Here is a 20966-nt window from a genome sequence, read left to right as displayed (position 1 = left end):
CCTGGTCAGCATTATTGTATAGATCCTCTTCAGGGATTGCTTTTATAAAGAATAAAGGTGATAGAGAGAATCTTCCATGAGGAGATTGACTACTCCAGTGATAGGCAAACCTGGCTCTCCAGCTGTTAAGGAACTACAAGTCCCACAATGCATTGCAGAAGTCTGACAGCCACAGTCATGATTCATAAAGGCAAATGCATTGTGGGACTTGTAGTTGTACTTCCTTAACAGCTGGAGAGCCAAGTTTGCCCATCACTGGACTAGTCGAAAATATTTCAAATCTGTCAGATTTCTAGATCGACAGCAACATAGGAAAAACAAAAAACAATTCATAGTGCTATTTACTCTGGGAGAAATGTGCATCTTATATGTATGCATTTTAAAGAGAACCCGAGGTGGGTTTGAAGAATATTATCTGCATACAGAGGCTGGATCTGCCTATACAGCCCAGCCTCTGTTGCTATTCCAAACCCCCCTAAGCTCCCCCTGCACTCTGCAATCCCTCCATAAATCACAGCCACGCTGCTGACAAACAGCTTGTCAGAGCTGGCTGTGTTTATCTCTATAGTGTCAGTCTGCTGCTCTCCCCGCCTCCTGCAGAACTCCAGTCCCCGCCTGCATCCCTTCTCTCCCTGCTGATTGGAGGGAAGGGACGGGGGCAGGGACCGGAGCTATGCAGGAGGCGGGGGAGCAGCTGAGACTGACACTACAGATGTAAACACAGCCTCACAGCACGGCTGTGATTTATGAGGGATTGCAGAGTGCAGGGGGACCTTAGTGGGGTTTGGGATAGCAACAGAGGCTGGGCTGTATAGGCAGATCCAGCCTCTGTATGCAGATAACATTCTTTAAACACACCTCGGGTTCTCTTTAAATGTCAAATTTTCGCAATAGTGGTCCTTTAAGTATAAATATGCAATCATTCATCAGATGTACGTCATATGCATTGTTTTTTAAGCTGTGTTAGAGTATAGAACTATAGATAAAGATAAGGCCTATACTCTTTTCCAGTATGGGTATTTGATATGTTGTCCTCTCCATTTTCCCTCTATGTGGAGTTATTGGAAGCAGTGGATTCAGCCCCAGACAGACACATCAGTTTGCTTCACAAATCTACCCATCCAAGTAAGATTTCATTCTTTACGCACTAATACAATGGAAATGTTGCATCCATACCTTTTTGTGTTGTATTTAGTGTAAATCTGTGAGTTGACTGCTGGATAGACTTTAACCCACCACTGTACCACGGAATGCAGCATAGGCATTATGATTCCCATTTACTCCATTTCAGCTCTCTCAGCTGAGCTCATTTGGCCTGTTTGTTTTATTATGACTCTTTATCTTCTTTCACCTTTTACTGCCTTCTACTTCTGTCTGTTCTCTTCCTTCCACTCCCTCTTACCATCTCGCTGGCGTTTGCTTCACCGGGCTACATTAACTTCTGCATTTTTCACACCGGTCTCCATTTCCCTCTCTGACCAACTCTAATCTCAAGTCTCCCTAACATTGCTACTGCCTATAGAGCGCACCCTAGTGGCTGCAGCTCTGGCACTTTGAGTCTGCCAGGAGAAAAACGCAATATAAATGTTCTGTGTCTGTGTCTATACACTCTTCTCCCCTTTTGACTCTAGCATCCTTCACTGTTAGTAGAATCATCCATTTCTTAAGGGGCCCATACACTGGTCGATTTCATCCATCTTTCGACTGATCAATTCCATAGAATCGATCGGTTGATTTCAAATTGATTCTTTTAAATCAGCTGATCGATCGATTTGCAGCTGATCTTGATCGATTAGCTCGATCGGTGGAAAATCAGGGTCGATCGAGCCGATCAATGGCCCATAGGGTTGCATTGGATCGAATGGTGCCACACTGCATTTTGATCGAATTTCAATAGATTTGATTCTGAAATCTATTGAAATTCGATTCCTAGTGTGTGGCACACATCAGATACATTCCTGTCAGATTCGACCTGATAGGCGTCTGACAGAAATCTATCTGATGGTCGAATCTGCTGCAAATCTATAAGTGTATGGCCACCTTTACTTCTCCTCCCTCCTCATTCAGGCTTTAAAACGATTGTCTTTCCCCTTAATTTTTATCACCTACCCCCTATACCAGTTTTCAACCCTACTCCACCCTACTCTTCTGTCTGCTCTTATTCCATGATATGTATCCTTCTGTGCATTCCTTCAGTCTCTATGCCTCTAAACAGTTTTCTCTACTCTCTATACTCCACTCTGTCCTGCTGCAACAATCTGTATACGGCACTCCTTGCACCTCCTGTCTCTATACCCCTCTGTCCTTTTTACCATCTCTATATATCCTAAAGCTTCACTCTCTGGCTTCAAAGCCCTCACGTTTCATTTACTTGTTATGCCTCTAACAAACCTTCCCCAGTTTCTCTACCCCTCCCCTTTTCTCACTCAGTCTCTATACCACTCTATTTTCCATGTTAGCCTGTATACTCATTCCCTTTCCTTCCATGCTAGCCTATATACTATTCTGCGACTCTTCTGGTCTGTAAGTTAACCCCTATTTACTTTAGTATTTTTACCGCTAATCAGCTTTTCCTCCTTTTGTACCATTTTTCTGCTCTTGCTGCACTTCTCCAATCTCTATTCTATTCTTCTTTCCATATTGGCCTCTATACCTTTCTCCTTCTCCTTCCACTCTCTGTATCTTTCTGTTGCCCTCTATGGTCCCTAGCCCCTCTAGTCACTTTGCCCTACTAATTCTTTATGTATTCCAGGGAATCAGGGATGTTCAACTCCAGTCCTCAAGGATTTATGGGACTCGGTCAGGAAAGGTGGGGTTCATCAAATATGCAGTTTCTTAATTTCTCTGCCTATCCTAAACAATGACATGGATATGGCGTTCGAGGACTGGATTTGGAGATCCCGGATCTATACCACACTTGCACAAAATAAGCTCAGCTCTATTTCAAATCAAATCAAAGGTAGCTTTATTGGCATGACCAAGATTTCTACAGGTATTGCCAAAACAAGGGGAAAAGGGGGACATGGGAGGGGGTGGGGTAGGGGAACAATGGCTAAGCAGTCTGTGGACATTTTTAGGTTTACAGTTTCGTTATGCTCCTCTCAGTCTGTGGCATGCTGTGACAGCGTGTAGCGATTGTCACTGTGGATTCCTCTTCTCCCAGTAAGATATATGTTTTTCTCTCAACTTCTAATGCGAGAAAGTCTGGGAATAGTTTCATTCATTTCTTAAAGTAAGTGTCCCTGGTTGCAGTATATTTGGAGCAGTATATAACCTAACTGGTACTGATGGGTTCATTATGAAATCATTTTGTGTAGTTCTGCTATTACATTATTATGTAGAATGTATATGCATTGTATGATTGGGAGAAAGTTCTGCACGATGTCTGTAGCAAAAAGTAACTCCAACTTTATTGATACAGGTTAAAACAACACAGCCTGGTCACTGACATGTTTCGGACACACAATGGTCTTTAGTCCTGCTAAGACTTAAGGTGGCCATACACTCGTTAGATTAGCAGCAGATAGATCATCAGATAGATTTCTGATCTATATGATGTGTTTAGGAACATTTTTTTACTAGGAACAGATTTCCAATAGATTTCAGTTTGAAATCTATTGAGAATCGATCTGATGGCATTATTTTTTTGCCATCAAATTTCCATTAGGGCCAATACAAAATGATAACCAATCTCAACAGATCGACCTAGATTTTCCAGCCTGCCAGATCGATTGAAATCGACCAGTCGATCGATCGATTTTGATCGATCGATCGGCCAAAAATCGGCTGAGTGTATGGGCCCCTTAAGGACAATTGTGAGTCTGAAACATGTCAGCTACATAGCTGTGTGGAACTTTCTCCTTCTCTGGCTATTTTTGGTTGAAGTCGCCTGGTTCCTGAGCAGAATTCACCTATTCCTCACATTGTATGATACATTGCAATTTCTACAAAATTAATAGAATTATATTTATAGAATAATTTATCCACATAGTAGAGTAACTGGGGCATAGTTCAGAATCAGGACTTGCAGTTATGCTACGACGTGATATTAATAACATTCACTCATACGTTCCGTTGTAGGATGTACTGTATTTGTGTGCCATATTACATTACATTGTACATGCTATAATGGAAACAATCAAATTAAAGTAGAATTTAGAGTGTAGCATAGAGGTAACAGTGAAGAGAATGCTGACAGCTTGTTCATTTGATTTCTTATTGTACTGTGTTTTTAATAGCAGAGCTTACCCACATATTCTGCCCACCCCCTCCTCACAAACAATGGCAGCGTATGGGCAGGCCCCCTTCGCCACAGGAATGCAGCAAACCACAGCATATGCAACGTACCCCCAGCCAGGACAGCCCTATGGAATTCCTCCCTACGGTAAGCTGTCTGTCTTCTTCCAAACTCCCATTCATTATGCTTCATTTTTTCCATACTTCCTTATGTTTTTCTTGACATAGAAATAAAGACCTTTTCATCAAAAGGAAATGTATGTTAACATACTGCTTAACATGAATAAATGTATGTACTAAGGAATGTTTTTCATATTTGCTGGTTGGATCCATAGGTGGTAATTTATCTCAATTAAGGTGTGACGTTGGTGTACAGCGTGGATTTGAAGCCCTCAAGTTATTGTTTGTCCTTTTTTTAACAGTATGTATTGCTGTAAGCTACTAGAAAATCAAGAGTCATAGACAAAGGCCCTTGTCTAATTCACTTTTTCTCCTAAGTTTTCTCCTAAGTGATATTTTCACACCAATCAATCAATGGTCCCGATCCAATTCACGTTTTCTCATAGAAGATCATTTTTTATCTTCTGTTCAAAATAACCTTTTAGCACTCTGCAAGTGAAAAAGTACCAAAAATTAGGTGAAAAAGTATTGACAAAATTAATCTGTGTATTTTCTTGCTTGGATTGTAACGATCGGTGTCAGCACGCAGAGAGAATCTGATTATTGGTGATCTGCAGTATCACCAAGAATGCAGATATATACCTGATTATGGATGATCTGCAGAATCACCAATAATACAGATATAGTACTAACCTCTGGACACCTGTATGTAATTGTGAGTGCTTCGTGTAACAGTAAGACTTTGAGTAACGCACCTGCAGAGCAGGTGATATAAGGCAGTATGGGCAATACTGCTCTTAGAGAGTACAGAAACCTCCCAGCAGCCTGAGACTCTCCAAGGGGTGGAGTCAGGCTGAAGGTAGGGAGGACCAGAGAGTGAGTGACACCTGAAGGTGGATGTCACTGACAGATCTGGAGACTATCTCTTAAGGGGAGAGATAGCTCTCGAGGTCGGGCAAGCCAGGTCAGCAACACACGGACAGACAAAGTACAAAGACAGAAAGCTGATTCGGTATCCAAGACGGGCAGGGGTTGGCAACGGAATATCAGATATGCGTGGTACCAAATCAGAGAGCAGAGGAGTAGTAAGGAAAGCAATAGGTCATAACAAATATCAAACAATGCCTAGTCTTGGGTGTGAGGTCCGTGGTCTCGACACCCTGGAACTAGTCTAATATATAACAGAATGATAACACAAGTTCCCTAGTCTTGGGTGTGAGGTCCATGGTCTCTACACCCTGGAACTAGTCTGAAGTATAACATAATGATAACAATAGAAGTAATCTGGCTCAGTGTGAATTCCCAGGTCCTCCTGGTTCAAACACACTGTTGGTCTGAGTGCTTCCACGTAGTGTTCGCAACGGCAGACAACTTGTGAGTGGCCAGCAGTAACTATATATAGAGCAGCACTCTCTGGCGCCACCCCTAAGTGATGAACCAATGGTTACCAGCTCTGAGATCAGCTGACCAGCCTGGTCAGCTGCTCCCTCCTTGGCCATCATAAAAGTTCTGCCTCTCAGCGTATTCCTGAACCTATGTGCACTAACAGACTCAGCCACATCAGATGCACGCTCCTGCGTGCAACCCGCTGCGCTGGACGTGGAACCAGCCGCCTTGCTGTCCATATCTGCAGAGGCTTTTCCGTGCACTTTCAGATTATCAGACGCATGCTTCCGCATGCAAACCGCTGGACGCGGAATCAGCCGCCTTGCTATCAGCATACGCGGTGGCTTTTCCGCGTTCTCTCACATGGATGAATTGGATCAGGCCCATTTGTATTTTAAGCCACCAGCAAGGAAGAAAATAGCCAGAATAATAATGTTAACAGTAATTTTTCACCTACTTTTTGGTACTTTTTCTTTGAAGAGTGCTAAGAATGATTTTAAACACAAGATGAAATGTTATCTCTTAAGCTTGCTCCTAGGAAATCATTTTTAATCTTCTGTTTAAAATATATTTTGCAGATTGCAATTGAAAAGTACCAACAATTTTGTGAAAAACTGTCAACATTGTTCTGAATATTTTCTTGCTTGCTGGTGGCTTAAAGGGCATTTTATTTATAATGTAAAAATATCAACCAGGAGAAAACTTAGGAGATAAAAGTGAATTGAATCAGACCCAAAGTGAATTAAATAAGTAGAAACATGTTATTATAATTGCTGTCATTGTGACAAGTGAATGTGATGACATTGTACAGCTAAACATCCTCAGGAGGACATGTGCAGCAGCATCACGTCCCACCACAATTTTAGTTGCTTGTTTGAGTTGTACATATGATGGTTTGAGGGTTTCATCATGCATCCAGCAATCTCATTATTTCACCATCTCCAGCTAGTTTTTTGATGGTCATCCATTGTGTATGAGTAGCTGAAAGGTGGCTGTAGGAATGAAAATGTATTGTCTTTTGTAAAACTGAACAGTAACCAATGCAGTTTCCATTCATTTCAGACTAATAAGTAAATATGACAAAAGGCACTGGTTGGTTTAATAGGGTTACAATTTCCACACCAACATTTCCTGTGACCAACATGATCCGCAATGATTTTTTAAGAATGATAACCCTCAAAGAGTTTGTTTATGACTAACGTGCAGTATTGGTGATCAAATATCCTACTGACTACTGACATTTAATTCCCTGAATAATCTAGGCCCTGGATACATGAAAGATATGTTACAGCTGCGTAGCAATCCCCGCATTCTCAGATCCACAGGTTCTAATAATCTAGTCATACCCAGAGTCCACTTGGAAACTTTTGGTCCCAGAGCCTTCTGTCATGCTGCCCCTACGTTTTGGAACTCCTTACCTCAACAGATCAGGACAGCCCCATCCCTGGACGTGTTTAAATCCAGACTGAAAACCCACCTGTTCAGTCTGGCATTTGCAGAACTTAACTTTTGTTGTGTGAATACTTCATCCTACTAATTACTGAATCTGAGAGAGCCTAAGCGCTTTGAGTCCTATGGGAGAAAAGCGCTATAGAAATGTTATTGTATTGTATTATTGTATAAATATCATATGACCATGAAAACCTTACGATAATCCTAAAGGGACTTTAAAAAAAAGGGGGGAATGCCCTAGATCCCATAGTGTCTTCCTGTTTCTCTCTCCATGCCCTCATTTCACCGCTTTCCACCTTTGAAGTTTATTTGACTTACCATTTGGGACTCATTCTGCAGGCTTTGGAAGTACTTATGTCCCCAAGAACTTCCCTTCTTTGAAAGTACTCAGGGATACAAGTACTTCCGAAGCTTGCCGAGGAGAACCAAAGGTGAGAATTGTGAATGGGGGACAGCTGTGGAACTAGAGCACGGAGAGTGGCCTGGGAAGGGTCTATGGAATTCAAAGCTGTTCTTCTTCTTAAGTAAGCATCTAACCTGAAGCAAGTTTTCTCACTTCAGGTTTGTTTTAAATTGTCCATCTACTACATACTTTCTCTTGCACAGGATTTCTTTCTTCACAGATGTGATTGCCTCACTTCCACAGCATATACCAGCTTCTGGGCATTTGGGCATTTGAGGAGAATGCTGAAAGCTCACCTAGTAATCTGCTGTTTTCTAAGTAGAGACAAAATAGGCAGACTAAATTAAAGAGTTTTGCTAACCAACCATAGAATTGCCCAGCCATGTATTCTCCATCTTCAGTGTCACACCTCTACATTGAGAATAGAAAATGTGTAACGGAAGCATTTCTAAAGGTCAGGCCATGAAATCCCATCCCATTTTTGCCTCCGGCATGGCTTGGCTTGAAATGTCAAATGACTGACAATTTGTATGATGTTTGGAGTGACCCTGCCTGTCAACATCTGCATTTAACTCCTTAATCAGAGGTGCAGTAACTTTTTTCTCTTAGATGGTACCCTTTACCTCTGGTAGTTATTGATTATTGATGTGGAAATGGCAAAAAATTCTCTGTGGTCTCAGAATACCTTAAAACGCTTTTTTTTATTTCCGTTTTAAATTATGCTTTCTTATACGTGGATAATTTTTCTGTGATATTGATTGACATTTCTTATTTTAAACACTATGTACTGAATTACTAAAGTTCTCCAGAACTGGGGAGAATTGGGGAACATAACTAGTGCTGCAGTCCTGGCCTGGACCTATGACAAATAGTCTTCTGTGTAGGTTGCAGATATTTACACCTCTTTCCTGGGTCACATTGTTTTTTTTAGCAAGGGTTCAAGAAGTTGCAGTGGCTGCCCTGGGTTTATTCCAAAAACTAATGGCTGATTGGCTGTGGGTGTGTAGAGAGATGACCACAATTAACCTTTCATGTTTTCCAGTGTTCTCATGTAAAGGAGAACTGCAATAGACCAGACTCTTTGTTATGAGCCATATTTACTTCTAGTACTCATGTAGGGAAATTATTTTTAAATCATACACTGGTACACTGACTTTCTTAATTCAACAACATTTTGTTGTGAAAGGGAGGCTGCAATCACATACATGAAGAAAATATTGTGTTCTTATATTTAAAAATGTATCATATGTCAATACTCAGTCTCACTAACTTATTGTCATGTACTGTGGGCAGGCATCAAGACAGAAGGTGGACTCCCGCAATCCCAGTCACCAGGGCAGGTTGGATTTCAGAGTTATGGTTCAAGCTTTAGTACACCCCAGACAGGACAAGCACCCTACAGCTACCAAATGCAAGGTTGGTAGACGTTTCTTGGTGGCCACATTTGAGAACAAATGAGTGAAAGTTGCAAGTTGCTGAGCAAAATTCTAGTAATGGTTCTCTTTTTATTCAACAAAAAACATGTGGTTGCTTGTGTTTTTATGTGCACTTTGCAGCATAAATTTATTTTTAAGACATTTTAAATCCTTATGATATTATGTAATGGTCATTGGGCCTGATCCAATTTACGTTTTCTCCTAAGTTTTTACCTAGGTGATATTTTCACATGATAAATAAAAAGCCTTTTAAAGAGACTCTGAAGTCTCTAGAAAACGTAGTTTTTATGTTACAATGCTGCATCCCCGTGGCTGAAATCTCAGTTAATCCCCCCCTCCCCCGAAACCCCCGGAGGGGGATATGGGCAGCACTCCTGCATAGAGGCAGAGCTTTGAGCAGTAGCTCTGCCTCTCCTCCGTCAATCGGCACGGATCATCGCCTCTCCGCCGCCACTCTCAGTCTTCTTTCATTGAGAGGGGTGGGCAGGGGCGGCAGTCAGCGCTGATTGACACGCATGGAGGCAGAGCTACAGCATAAAGCTCTGCCTCCTTGGGTAGCAAAATCCACTACCAGAAAAGTTGAATTGAGATTTCAGCCACGGGGATGTGGCGTTTCAGAGGGTGCATTCATGCCTAACAACATTGTAACATAAAAACTGCGTTTTCTGGAGGCTTTAGAGTCTCTTTAAGCCACCAGCAAGCAAAAAATACTGAGAATAATTTTGACAGTCGTTTTTCACAGAAGAGGAAAAGTTATCTCGTAGGGGAAAACTTATATGAAAGAGTTAATTGAATACAGGCCTTTTTGAATCCTTATGCTAGTATGTAAAGGTTATTGTGCTTTGTACCATGATTTCACACTCTTTAAACTGTTTGTCTTCATGGCTGACACATTTGAAAAAAGGAAAAGTTATTTGTATTGCTATTCTGTGTTATCTTTCCATGTTGCAATCTGCTTTAAGAATACAAGAAAATAATGAGTGATGGCAGTGGGCCTACTATTTGTCAAGTTCTTAGTTGTGAACGTTTTGAGATTGTGTGATATTTTTTTTGCTGCGCAATATATATTGAAGCTATTTTATTTTCCGGTGTATCCTGTCTTTGGAATGTCTGGGTTGCTGCTTTCTTTGTATCACAGTTTTGATGTCCTGTTGAGTAGAAGAAATAGCACTTCCATGTGTCAGGCTTAATGCGTATTGATCCTAGGTTTGTCTTGGTCTAGTGAGGCCTTTGTACCTTTGAACTGTTAGCTGAGCAACCACAGAGCTACTGGGCTGACCATATGATACAGACTCCCTTAAGTGAGCACACTCTGCTTGATTTGCTTCACAGATGATGGAAGTGAAGACAATTGGTGCAGTTTTAAAAGGTGCCTTTGAAATGTCCATGGAATAGATATTTTTTAGTGAAACAGTACCCAAAGTTTTTTTTATGAAAGCCCTGATTATGAAAGTTCCAGGAACATTAATGTATTATATGAATATTTATATAAATACAATTTTAAAAATGTCTTATACCATTTAGTTTATTCATTGACCAGGTCCTTAAAGTGAGATTGTCAGCCATTAAATCAAATCCCATTTACCCACTGCTCTGTGTTCATTATGCAGCCTGCAACCCAATCTAATTAGCAATGTTTCGGCTGTAATAAATCTTATCTCAGTCAGCCTGGCTCTATTTGGTACATTGCAGATGAGAGGTAAGCTTGTCATCACCTCCCACATTCCTTTTCCTCACTGAATGGCTGAGGGCAGTTCAGTGAGCTGCTGAAATATGATCTATACTGTGCTCACATGTGTTTACAAAGCAAGCTAGATATAATAATGCAGTTTCTATGAAAAAAAAAGAGTAAGGGAGAAAATGACATCAGGGGTGGCTTCAGTCAGAGGGAATAAAAATGGAAAATACAGTTTTCTCCTATATACTATTCACTGAAATCAAAACGTGAACAGTACAGTACATATGTTATGTAAGTAGAAAAAGTATTTATCTATATATGTGTTTTTTTCCTGGGATGATATTCCTGGAATTCCTTTAAGAATTCAGCTTAATTTAGACTAATAATTTTAATGATTGTAGCCATATTAGTGTACATATAGCATTAAAAAGCATTCAATTCTAAATGTGTCTTTTTATTTGCACTATTAGCGCAAAGAAAGAATTATACTTTTAGTATACTACCATTTTTGACAGTACTCTGTTGAAGTGTAGGGATGGTCAATGGGATACAAATCTGACTTATTCAAATGTATGCAACCCAAAAATAGATGAATCTAATGAATCTGAGATGAGATATGATTCTAAATTGGTCCATTTTCAAGCTGCATATATTTGCATAATTCTGCATCAACTTGACACACACAACATTTAAATCGTGCTTTTTCCTGGTGCACTTAAAGCACTTTAAGGCTTCATCCATTTAGGGCACGCTGCACGGGTGGCCAGGATCATTAGGGAGCCTTGCCCAAAGACTCCTTACTGTTTTACATACTGTCTTGAGTGAAGATTCGAACCCTGGAAAAAGGCTCAAACCCTACCCTTCAACAGAATGCTATCCATCCAACCTGAAATCATTTGCATCTCATTGACCATCCTTAGCAAGCTTAGCATTGTTCATGCCAATGTTCATAATATTAGTTTTATTGATAAATTGGCAATTTTTATATTTACTGAGTTGACAGGAAAATCTCTGCCACTCTGACCCGTCTCATACTATTTTGCCAATGATTCCCTATGGAGACCTTTCAGGAAAAAAAAAGTTCTAATTCACTACAGATGTGCTACAGATTCACTACTAATCAATCCACTCACATTCATTTGCACCTGCTAGCATTTGTGCTGTGCTACATTAACCAGGTGGCTCTATAAATTTCAGTGATTGTGGAAGAAGATTGACTAATCAACACAGTTTGTATGCAGTTGCTGGATTGATAAATTACATCTTTTAAGTCGAATATGAATAAAGGAGAATTATTATTTTTGATTGATATTTGCTAAATATAGTAAATATTTATACTGTTAAATCTGGTGGAAAGATTTACAAACTATTCTCCTAAAAATAAAAGTGGTATAGAGCGTCATTTCAGAAACAAGGGTTATGTTTGAAAGGTAACTATAACAAAAATTGATTCAACATTTGCCCATTATATATATAGACTTCTCTAATCGCGAGGATAAAAAAAAATCTCCACAAACCTAACAGACTTCGTATAAAAGTAATATAATACAATTACTTTAACCTCCCTGGCTTTCATTTTCTTTAGGATTTCTGTGCAAAAAGTGATCCAATTAATTTTCGTAACCTTTTTTTTTCTGTAACTTGCCAAAATGTGTTAAGCAAGGGTCTAGTATACAGTGCAGGAGAGTATTGACGTGTGTATCCGTCAATACCACTAGGCAGGTTAAAGGTTATAAAGCATACATCATTTACAATACTTGGGGACTATTGATGTAATGCCACTGAACTTTATGCACATCATACTTTTACTTGTTGTTGTTATTATTATTTTATGCAATTTATTGTACATTTCATAAATATATGGCATTTTTTTTTACCCCCAAATAATGCTTTTAGTACCTCTTGAATGTAAAGTAGGGCGTTTTTTTTTCAAATTTTTATTACTTGGTCTGGTACTTCAAGTAGACTTATCTAAACATACATTTAATTTTTAAAAAATAAACTTCATTTTCTCTATGGCTTCGCTTGCAGGTTTTGCACCATTCTTGATTTACTGCTGTGGCATATAGATAAGTCCATTGTGAATAGGGGGAATGACATTAGAAATATCACATTTCCTTCTTTGGTGGCAGGCAACTAAAAGTCTAATGGGCCTATTCATTGAACTGACAGAGCTGGCCAAAATTAAAATGCTGTTGCTTCAGTAGCGATAAAACACAAATTTGTCTCAATTACTGGTACCTGGTGTTGATCCAGGGATTTTATCTGATTGCTATCTGGCGTGGGAAGGAATTTTTTCCCTTTTGGGGCTAATTGGACCATGCCTTGTAAGGGTTTTTCACCTTCCTCTGGATCAACAGGGATATGTGAGGGTGCAGGCTGTTGTTGTACTTTATTTTCTGGTTGGACGTTTGTCTTTTTTCGACCCAAATAACTATGTAACTTTGTGCTGTTTAGAATATTCATATAGAGTTAAGCATTGTAATCTCCTCTTTATAATTGCCAGATAGGGTTCGTTGCGTTAAAAGTTGACAAAGCTATTGGCCACATTTGATTATTGCAGTTTTTGAGTCAATCATGGTTATGCAACTTTTGTCTTCTTCGGAACTGTAAGAAGTAGTGGTCTGTGGTTGCAGTTCAAGTCAATTGACTGCATATTGCTGTGTCTTTGGCCGCAAAGTAACAAACATGGCTGTTGATCATTTATTCCATTCACGTGAGGGGAGTTTGATTGGAACTTTGGAGTTATTATGGTCAGCAACTAAACTGAATTGTAAAAGTTACCAAGAAAGAAGTGCTGCTCTATTAGCTCATTGGCAGTTTTGGTATCTACCCTTGGTATCTACAGTATCTACACCTGTACAGCAAACATCGTCAGTTAAACCAGCAAGGAAGTTCCAGAAAACATTAATTTGTAGTATTTCATATCTTCATAATTTTATTTTAAATCTTTTAGTAATAAGCACAATAAATACAGTTACAACCAATATTTAAAGAAAAAAAAAACCTCTAATTTGTCAGTTTATAAATGAGCATATATTAAATTATTTATACATTTATCCTGAAAATTACCGTATAATATTTTCCTAGTTTCCTCAAAGAAATCCTTTGCTTTGATTATTTTTTATTTCTTTTAAATCCTTGTTTGGTTTTTAAATCCATGTATAATTTCAAGGATTCCTATAGCCACTTATAAGGATATATGGCTTACATTATAGACAAGATGTGATATGATGGTGATAGAAAAAATAGTGTTGTTTTACCAACATGAAATAAAACAAAGTATTTTTCTTTTTGTTTAATGTTTTGGCTTTATACAGCTGTTTCAATATGTATGATTTCGTTTTGCCCTGCTTTATAAATGCACAATATGCCTAAAAGCATTTTCATCAAACTAGCTTGTATTCAAGAGTCACTTTCTTTCCCATAAAAGTCTGTAGACTGTCATTCAAAAAGGCCAACTGTTCCCCTGCAAAGTCTACAATGAAAACAGATTTTCGGGAAAGTACTTTATGTTTGTGTCTAATGGCCAGGAACCGAAAGAGACATTTTAAAAACAGTGCAAATGATGTCTGAACAGCAGCAAATGTAAAGGGGGAAAAGATCTGGGATTAAAGAGCCCATCTGGCCTTCATAGAGCTTTCCCCAGAGGACGGCACTAACTTCTGCCTCGTATATTGTACATTGATGATAGACATAGCCCATGGCAAGGGCGCTGATTATAGGAAGCAAATGAACTTCTGGTCGAAATCTCAGAGTGAGACTCTTAATGTAGCCATCCAATTAGATGTCTTAAAAAAAGAAGCAGGCTTTCCCAAAATCCAAATTGTATTGTAGTGTGGCTTGTTTTTCTGGATTAGAAACTGCATACTGCATACTGAAATTGTTGTTAGAAACGTAGGCATGGTTTCTCTGTATGGCACACATATGATTGATGATGTGATTGATGCAAGTTTTGTTATTCTATTTTTGTGTGTGTTTGATTAATGCTGTGCTGAGGTATCTAAAGTGCTCTTATGATAAAATGTCCTTATATTTAGTATTATTCCATATATATTTTGCTTAGCTTCAAATGCCTCCTCAAAGAGGATACTAGATTTCAAGTTTAGTTTAAAATATCTTGTACTTTGTTATAAGGTGGCCACACACCATACGCCACACACCATACAATTTTTTAAAATATCTTTCCAATTCAAGAAATGCAATCAATTTTTCTTACTGATTGTAACATTTCAAAAATCTGACCAATGTGCCACACACACACGTGTTCAATTTTTCCACAATTATGAAAAAAAATTATTGAAAACTCTGAGAAAATAGCTTGGTTATATACAGTATATATCAATACGTTGATAATCTACCACATAGCATTCAATTTTCATAAAGATAAATCCGAAAAATCCACCATTCCCAATTGATTTTATCGAATAAAAACGGGAAAACCGATCGGAGTTCTTGCTTGAATAAAAAAAGCTTTGGATTTTTTGGGAAATCAGATCATTTTTATTGATTTTTTTTGTATCGTGTGTGGCCACCTTTACAGTGTATACTACAACACAGTGAATATTCCACAGTTTATTGGGCTAGGAAGATTGGTTTAATAAAAAAAATGTACTTATTTTTTGTGTCAGTCTGAACAGACTGCAATGTGCTTATAGATTTCTGACTGTTACTCTGTTTTGGTAGAACTGGATTTTATAGACTTTATCTGATATATTAGGAAACCTTGAAGTGTAAATTTACATTCAGCCAGTTTAATAACCAGATATGTTGGTCACCTTACTTTAAAGGGGAAATTCAGCCTAAACAAACATACTGTCATTAAGTTACATTAGTTATGTTAATTACAATAGATAGGTAATATAATCTCTTACCCACCCTGTTTTAAAAGAACAGGTAAATGTTTGTGATTCATGGGGGCTGCCATCTTTGTCATGGGGGCAGCCATCTTTTTGGTTGAAAGGAGGTGACAGGGAGCAGGAGACACAGTTCCAACTGTCCTGTGTCCTGATCACCCCTCCCAGATGCACGCCCTAGGCTTCAAATGTCAAATTCAAAATGTAGAAAAAAAAATGCACCAAAACAGCAAAACGAGAACAACAACATTAGAAATCCCATCATGCTTTGCACAGCATTAGGGGAAAAATGCCCGGGCAGTTTTCTTCTGTGCAGCTAAAAATGAGGCTTGTATAAGAGAAACAAAGTTCTGATGCTGTGAAACTTAAAGAAACACCAAGCCTTTTCAGTGCTGCAGAATCGATTTTTAGTCTGGAGGTTCACTTTAAGATGAATATTCCCTGTCTTCAGATTCCTAGTGGACTCCCTCTTTTCACTAGATGGTGCAAATCTGCGATGTGAGGAATGGCTATACATTTCTTATGGTCAAAGTGTAAAGCCTACCCCAGCATCTCCAATACACAGCAATATATAGATATAGGAAGTATTTATGATGCTAAAAACAGGATCGCTTAAGTAAAAAGTAAATATCCTGATTGTTATTTTTTTTTTTTACTATGTTTCATCATGGTTCCTCTTGAAGTGCAAAAAAGGATTAACCCCTAGCCGACCGCTCCACGCCAATTGGCGTGAACACGGCGGCAGCCCCAAGACCATTCCACGCCGATTGACGTGAATGGCTGTGGGCAGGAATTGCAGGAGATTGCGTGCATCAGTGTGCGCATCTCTGCATGAATGATGGAGCTCCGCTCCGCCTTCAGTCTGCTAGTGGTGATTGCCGCTCAGAGACTGTTAGATGACGAAACTGCCGTCTATTAACATTGCACAGCGCTGTGATCTACAGCAGCGATGTACTGGGGACAGCCCTGGCACTCACAAAAGTGATCTGCTGTCATAGGTTGAAGCCTAATCATGCTGGTTGGCTGGCCGGGGGAGGGAGGAAGGTAAAATAAATAAAAAAATACACAAATGTATTTAAAAAATAGTGAAATAAATATTTATTAAAAAAAAAAAATCTGGGGAGCGATCAGATCCCACCAACAGAGAGCTCTGTTGGTGGGCAGAAAAGGGAGGAGGGGAATCACTTGTGTGCTGATTTGTGCAGCCCTGCAGTGAGGCCTTAAAGCTGCAGTGGCCTAATAAGTAGTGGCTGCATAGTGTAATGGTTAAGGGCTCTGCCTCTGACACAGTAGACCTGCCTGTTCAGTAAGCAAGCACCTTTTCAGTAAGAGACCTTGGTCAAGTCTCCCTTACACTACTACTGCCTATAAAGCGCGTCCCAGTGGCTGCAGCTCTGGTGCTTTGAGTCCACCAGGAGAAAAGTGCAATTTAAATGTTCTGTGTTTGTTATTAAGTAAAAAATGGGGGGTTTAACACTGCGGTCTTCAAGTGGTTAATAAATATGCAGGGCTAAAAGAAGTCATGAAAGGCCCGGTTCACACTTGCGGTTGTTTGCCAAACGGACCGGATGACCTGACCGGATCCGGACCGGATCCGGATCGGAACCGTACGGTTCTGATCCGGATCCGATCCGGATCCGGTCAGGTTGCATCAGGTGTTCATCAGGATGCGATCCGGATCCGTTTGGCAAAAGTAACGTAAAAAACAAAAAAAATGTTGGGGTCTGGGAGGTCAGCAGAAGGGGGACCTGTGGAATCAGGCCCTCTGCTGTTTAGCACTCACCTCCACCTGCGACATGCTGCCAACATCTCCGGATCCGGATCCAGCTGTGCTGCTCCACTCCAAAATGCTTGCCCATGTGTCCCCATCCAATATCGCCGCAACAATCCGCATAGGAAGTGGGGTAGAACATCCGGATTTCTCAGCCAGTGTGTTGTGCGCTCTCCGGTTCCCATTGGTTTGTATTGGCCGGATGGTGCAGTCCGGCTCCGCCCCGGATACGGCTGCCGGAGGAGCCGGATCAAAAAATAGCGCATGTTGGAACGGAGGCCGGAGTCCGGATCCAGCCCGGATCCGGTGCGGCTCCGGTCCGGCAGAACGGACGCATGTGAACGGACGCATAGGCTTTCATTGCTATGCCGTGCGTCCGTTCCGTCCGTTCTGCAAGCGGTGCGGCTCCGGCACGGCGATTCCGGACGGCCACCGCTAATGTGAACCGGGCCTTATCCATGCTCTGTAAAATCAACAAATTGACAGATAGTTGCATTCCAGCAGTTCTGGGGGTGTGTTTGGCTTTCGGGGACAACAAAGGGATGAATTGCATAATCCCCAGTCGTGCATTGTGGGAGACATAATATGCTCACTCCAATCTAAAAATATCACAAATACCTTCTGTTTTGCATAACACTTTAGTAAGAGGGCTTTTTGGTCTTTTTTTTAGCCCCGTACATACTCCTGGGAGTTCACATGTAAGAATATTGATTTTAAAATTTAAGAGTTAACCCATTCAAAAGTTATACTTCCAATCTCCCAGATTTCCCAGTTTCATTAATCTCTGTGGCTCTGATAGCAAGAATGGTAATTTTTTCAGTACACTTATAGTATAAGATAATGTATGCTGCAGAACAAGAGGGAGTGTATCAGCATTGTGGAAATATATAAAAATTGACTGTAGACAACAAAAAAGCCAGTAGTTACTATAGGGAGAGCTTCCGCCAGCTCCCTGGTTTTCACACAATTATTTATTATAATGACTACTATCAGGTGGACAGAACTTAGAGGCATTTAGAGTTATTTTTTAAAAACCAGTACTACTATTGATTCCTTTATATGTGCTCCACCCACCCCATTCTTTATTTCTAAAGGCACCCATGATATATCCTTTAATATATAGAATAGCTATCTATAGGCAGCACGGTGGCGTAGTGGTTAGCACTCTGGCTTTGCAGCAGTGGGTCCCCATTTCAAGCTGTATGGAGTTTGTATGTTCACCCCATGTCTGTATGGGTTTCCTCTACGCACTTTAATTTCCTCACTCATCCCAAAAAAATTAGAGGTAAGTTTATAGGCTTCCCCCTAAATTAGCCCTAGACTACAATACATACACTACACAATACATACATAGATATATGACTATGGTAGGGAGCCCTTCTGAGAGACTGTTAGTAATAATACAGCATACTCTGTACATTGCTGCGGATGATGTCGGCTCAATATAAATAATTAATATTATTAATATACTATATAAATAAATAAATCAAGTGTAAGTGCAGCAAGTATGACATGCGCTTGCTGAAAGTTATCTAAAAGACTTACCGGTACATAATAATGTAATACTACTAGTGAAGGCATACCTTGGCTAAAACTGAGCAAATTAACCTAACTGAACTAAACAAATTTGATTATATAAATAGGTACAGTTACATTCCATTCACTTAGAAGCATGACGTTCATAAATCCAGATTTTCCACTAGCCCCAACCTGCAATTCATAGCAAAGAATAAGAATAATTTGTGTTGTTCAACTCATTGCAATCTTCTAAAAAAAGTGGTTTATATTACTAGAAAACCTTGGATTGGAGAAAAAGTGAATTGGGTTGGGCCTATTCTTATTCCTGTATTGCATGATTAAACATACTTGTAGATTTTGACATGTATGCTGTACTTGAAATGGATTTTTCATTCTGCTTACCACTCGCTATACAGTATTTGCTCAAAAGTTTTTCAGTGTTCATTAATCTTTTGTTAGCATTTGCAGTTTCCTATATTCAAATGTACACAAAGCTGAACAGCCAATGAGAAATTAGCTCTTGGTAATAGCAAGTATGACTGAAAAAGTAAAAAATAAATCTAACTATTGCAGCGACCCACCACTATTAGGTTTGCTTTTTATTGCTGTACATATTGAATAAATCATTGTAAATTAGCAACTTCAATGAAAAATACATTAAATTAAACAGATTTGGCCATTAGCAATTACTCTTAATTAATACAAGTTTTTGTAGTTTTCACTAGAAATACATTTAGGTAGGTTCCAACTGGCTGCAATGTGCAGCTGCACCACATTGCTCAGAGTGTGACAGAGGAGACCCCACTGTATTTTACTATTCAAACAGCCCCAGGCTATTTATGACCATGTGGCATTCCAAGTATTCTAATGCAGGTCCAGTGATAGCTGCAACCTCATAACCACACAGCACCATGTAGAATGAAGAAGCTGCATTCACTTTTGTCTGTATAGAAAGAATTACTATTAAAGAGATTCTCTTATTTTAGGATCACAATAAGATCCTAAACAGTTCTAGATGCCGGTGTGTGAATTACAGTTGTCCAATAGCAGTTTTGTGATCAAAGATTTCTCCAATCCTCATCCGATATAACACAAACAAAGGTTGCAAATCTTATGTATCCCATGAAGAAATGTAGACTGTAAGTTGGAACATGCACCAATACAAATAAAAATATGTTAGAAACATATTAAAAAGGGTGGTAGTGGTGGATTTACCTCCCGAATCGGTAGACACAAACTTGTTGATTTTTGTCAACAATTAGCTTTATTTGAGTACTCCTCGGTGCTTTTTTACTTGTTTTGTAGGTTCAATCCCGCTTTATAAGGCAATTATTGGCATAACTACAAAAGGTTTGGATGTAAGCCAAGTGCCTCTGACTAAAGGTCCGTACACACGCCGGACTGCAGGCAACGACGGGTCCGTCGTCACCTCCCACTGGGTGGGCGTTCCAGCGATAGTCCGGTGTGTGTACAGTCTGTCTGCAGACTGATACGGCTGTTTCTGAGCGATCCGCCCGGCGGGAGATGACGACGGACCCGTCGTTGCCTGCAGTCCGGCGTGTGTACGGACCTTAAAAAGCACTGTGGAGTACGCAAATAAAGCTAACTGTTGACAAAAATCAACAAGATTGTGTCTATTGATTGAGGAGGTAAGTCCACCACTATCTCCATATTTAAATTGTTTTTACATATTTTATACTTGTATTGGCACCTCTGTTCCATCTTAGGGCCAGTTCACATTGAGCCCGCCACTTCCCGGGTCTGCGATCGCGATTTGGCGGCAAAATCTCGTGATTTGCACTTGTTATCCCCATCAATAGAACGAGAACCACAGCGCAATCGCCCCAAAGATGCTGATAAAAATCGCAAACGCCGCAGTGTGAATGTATCCATAGGGATACATTAGTAGCATCGCCGCCGATCAGCAAAGAGCTGAATAAAGTGCCCAGTGTGAACCAGCTCTTACAGTCTATAATCTAGTCCACTCTTGATGGATGGGTGCTACCCCCCTTTCTTCCTACCCTTGGTGGATGGGTGCTACCCGCCTTTCTTCCTACCCTTGGTGGATGGGTGCTACCCCCCTTTCTTCCTACCCTTGGTGGATGGGTGC

The 20966-nt window shown here is 40.0% G+C and overlaps 1 protein-coding gene across 5 annotated transcripts in view; it reads left to right on the top strand.

Annotated features, from left to right (window-relative positions):
- Positions 1-20966, top strand: part of EYA1 (EYA transcriptional coactivator and phosphatase 1) — a 185363-nt gene that overhangs the window by 57654 nt on the left and 106743 nt on the right. For 3 of the 5 annotated variants that reach the window (XM_068237498.1, XM_068237500.1, XM_068237497.1), the window contains 3 exons: positions 1059-1125; positions 4239-4384; positions 8891-9013. In XM_068237498.1, the coding sequence (XP_068093599.1) occupies positions 1059-1125; positions 4239-4384; positions 8891-9013 (336 nt within the window). The remainder of the gene's footprint in view (positions 1-1058; positions 1126-4238; positions 4385-8890; positions 9014-20966) is intronic. The other 2 variants (XM_068237501.1, XM_068237499.1) reach the window with 1 other exon arrangement.

Source organism: Hyperolius riggenbachi, chromosome 5 (assembly GCF_040937935.1).
Source record: "Hyperolius riggenbachi isolate aHypRig1 chromosome 5, aHypRig1.pri, whole genome shotgun sequence".
Taxonomy (NCBI): domain Eukaryota; kingdom Metazoa; phylum Chordata; class Amphibia; order Anura; family Hyperoliidae; genus Hyperolius; species Hyperolius riggenbachi.
The sequence above is the reverse complement of the archived record's forward strand: the minus strand, read 5'-3'. Positions and strand labels throughout refer to the sequence as shown.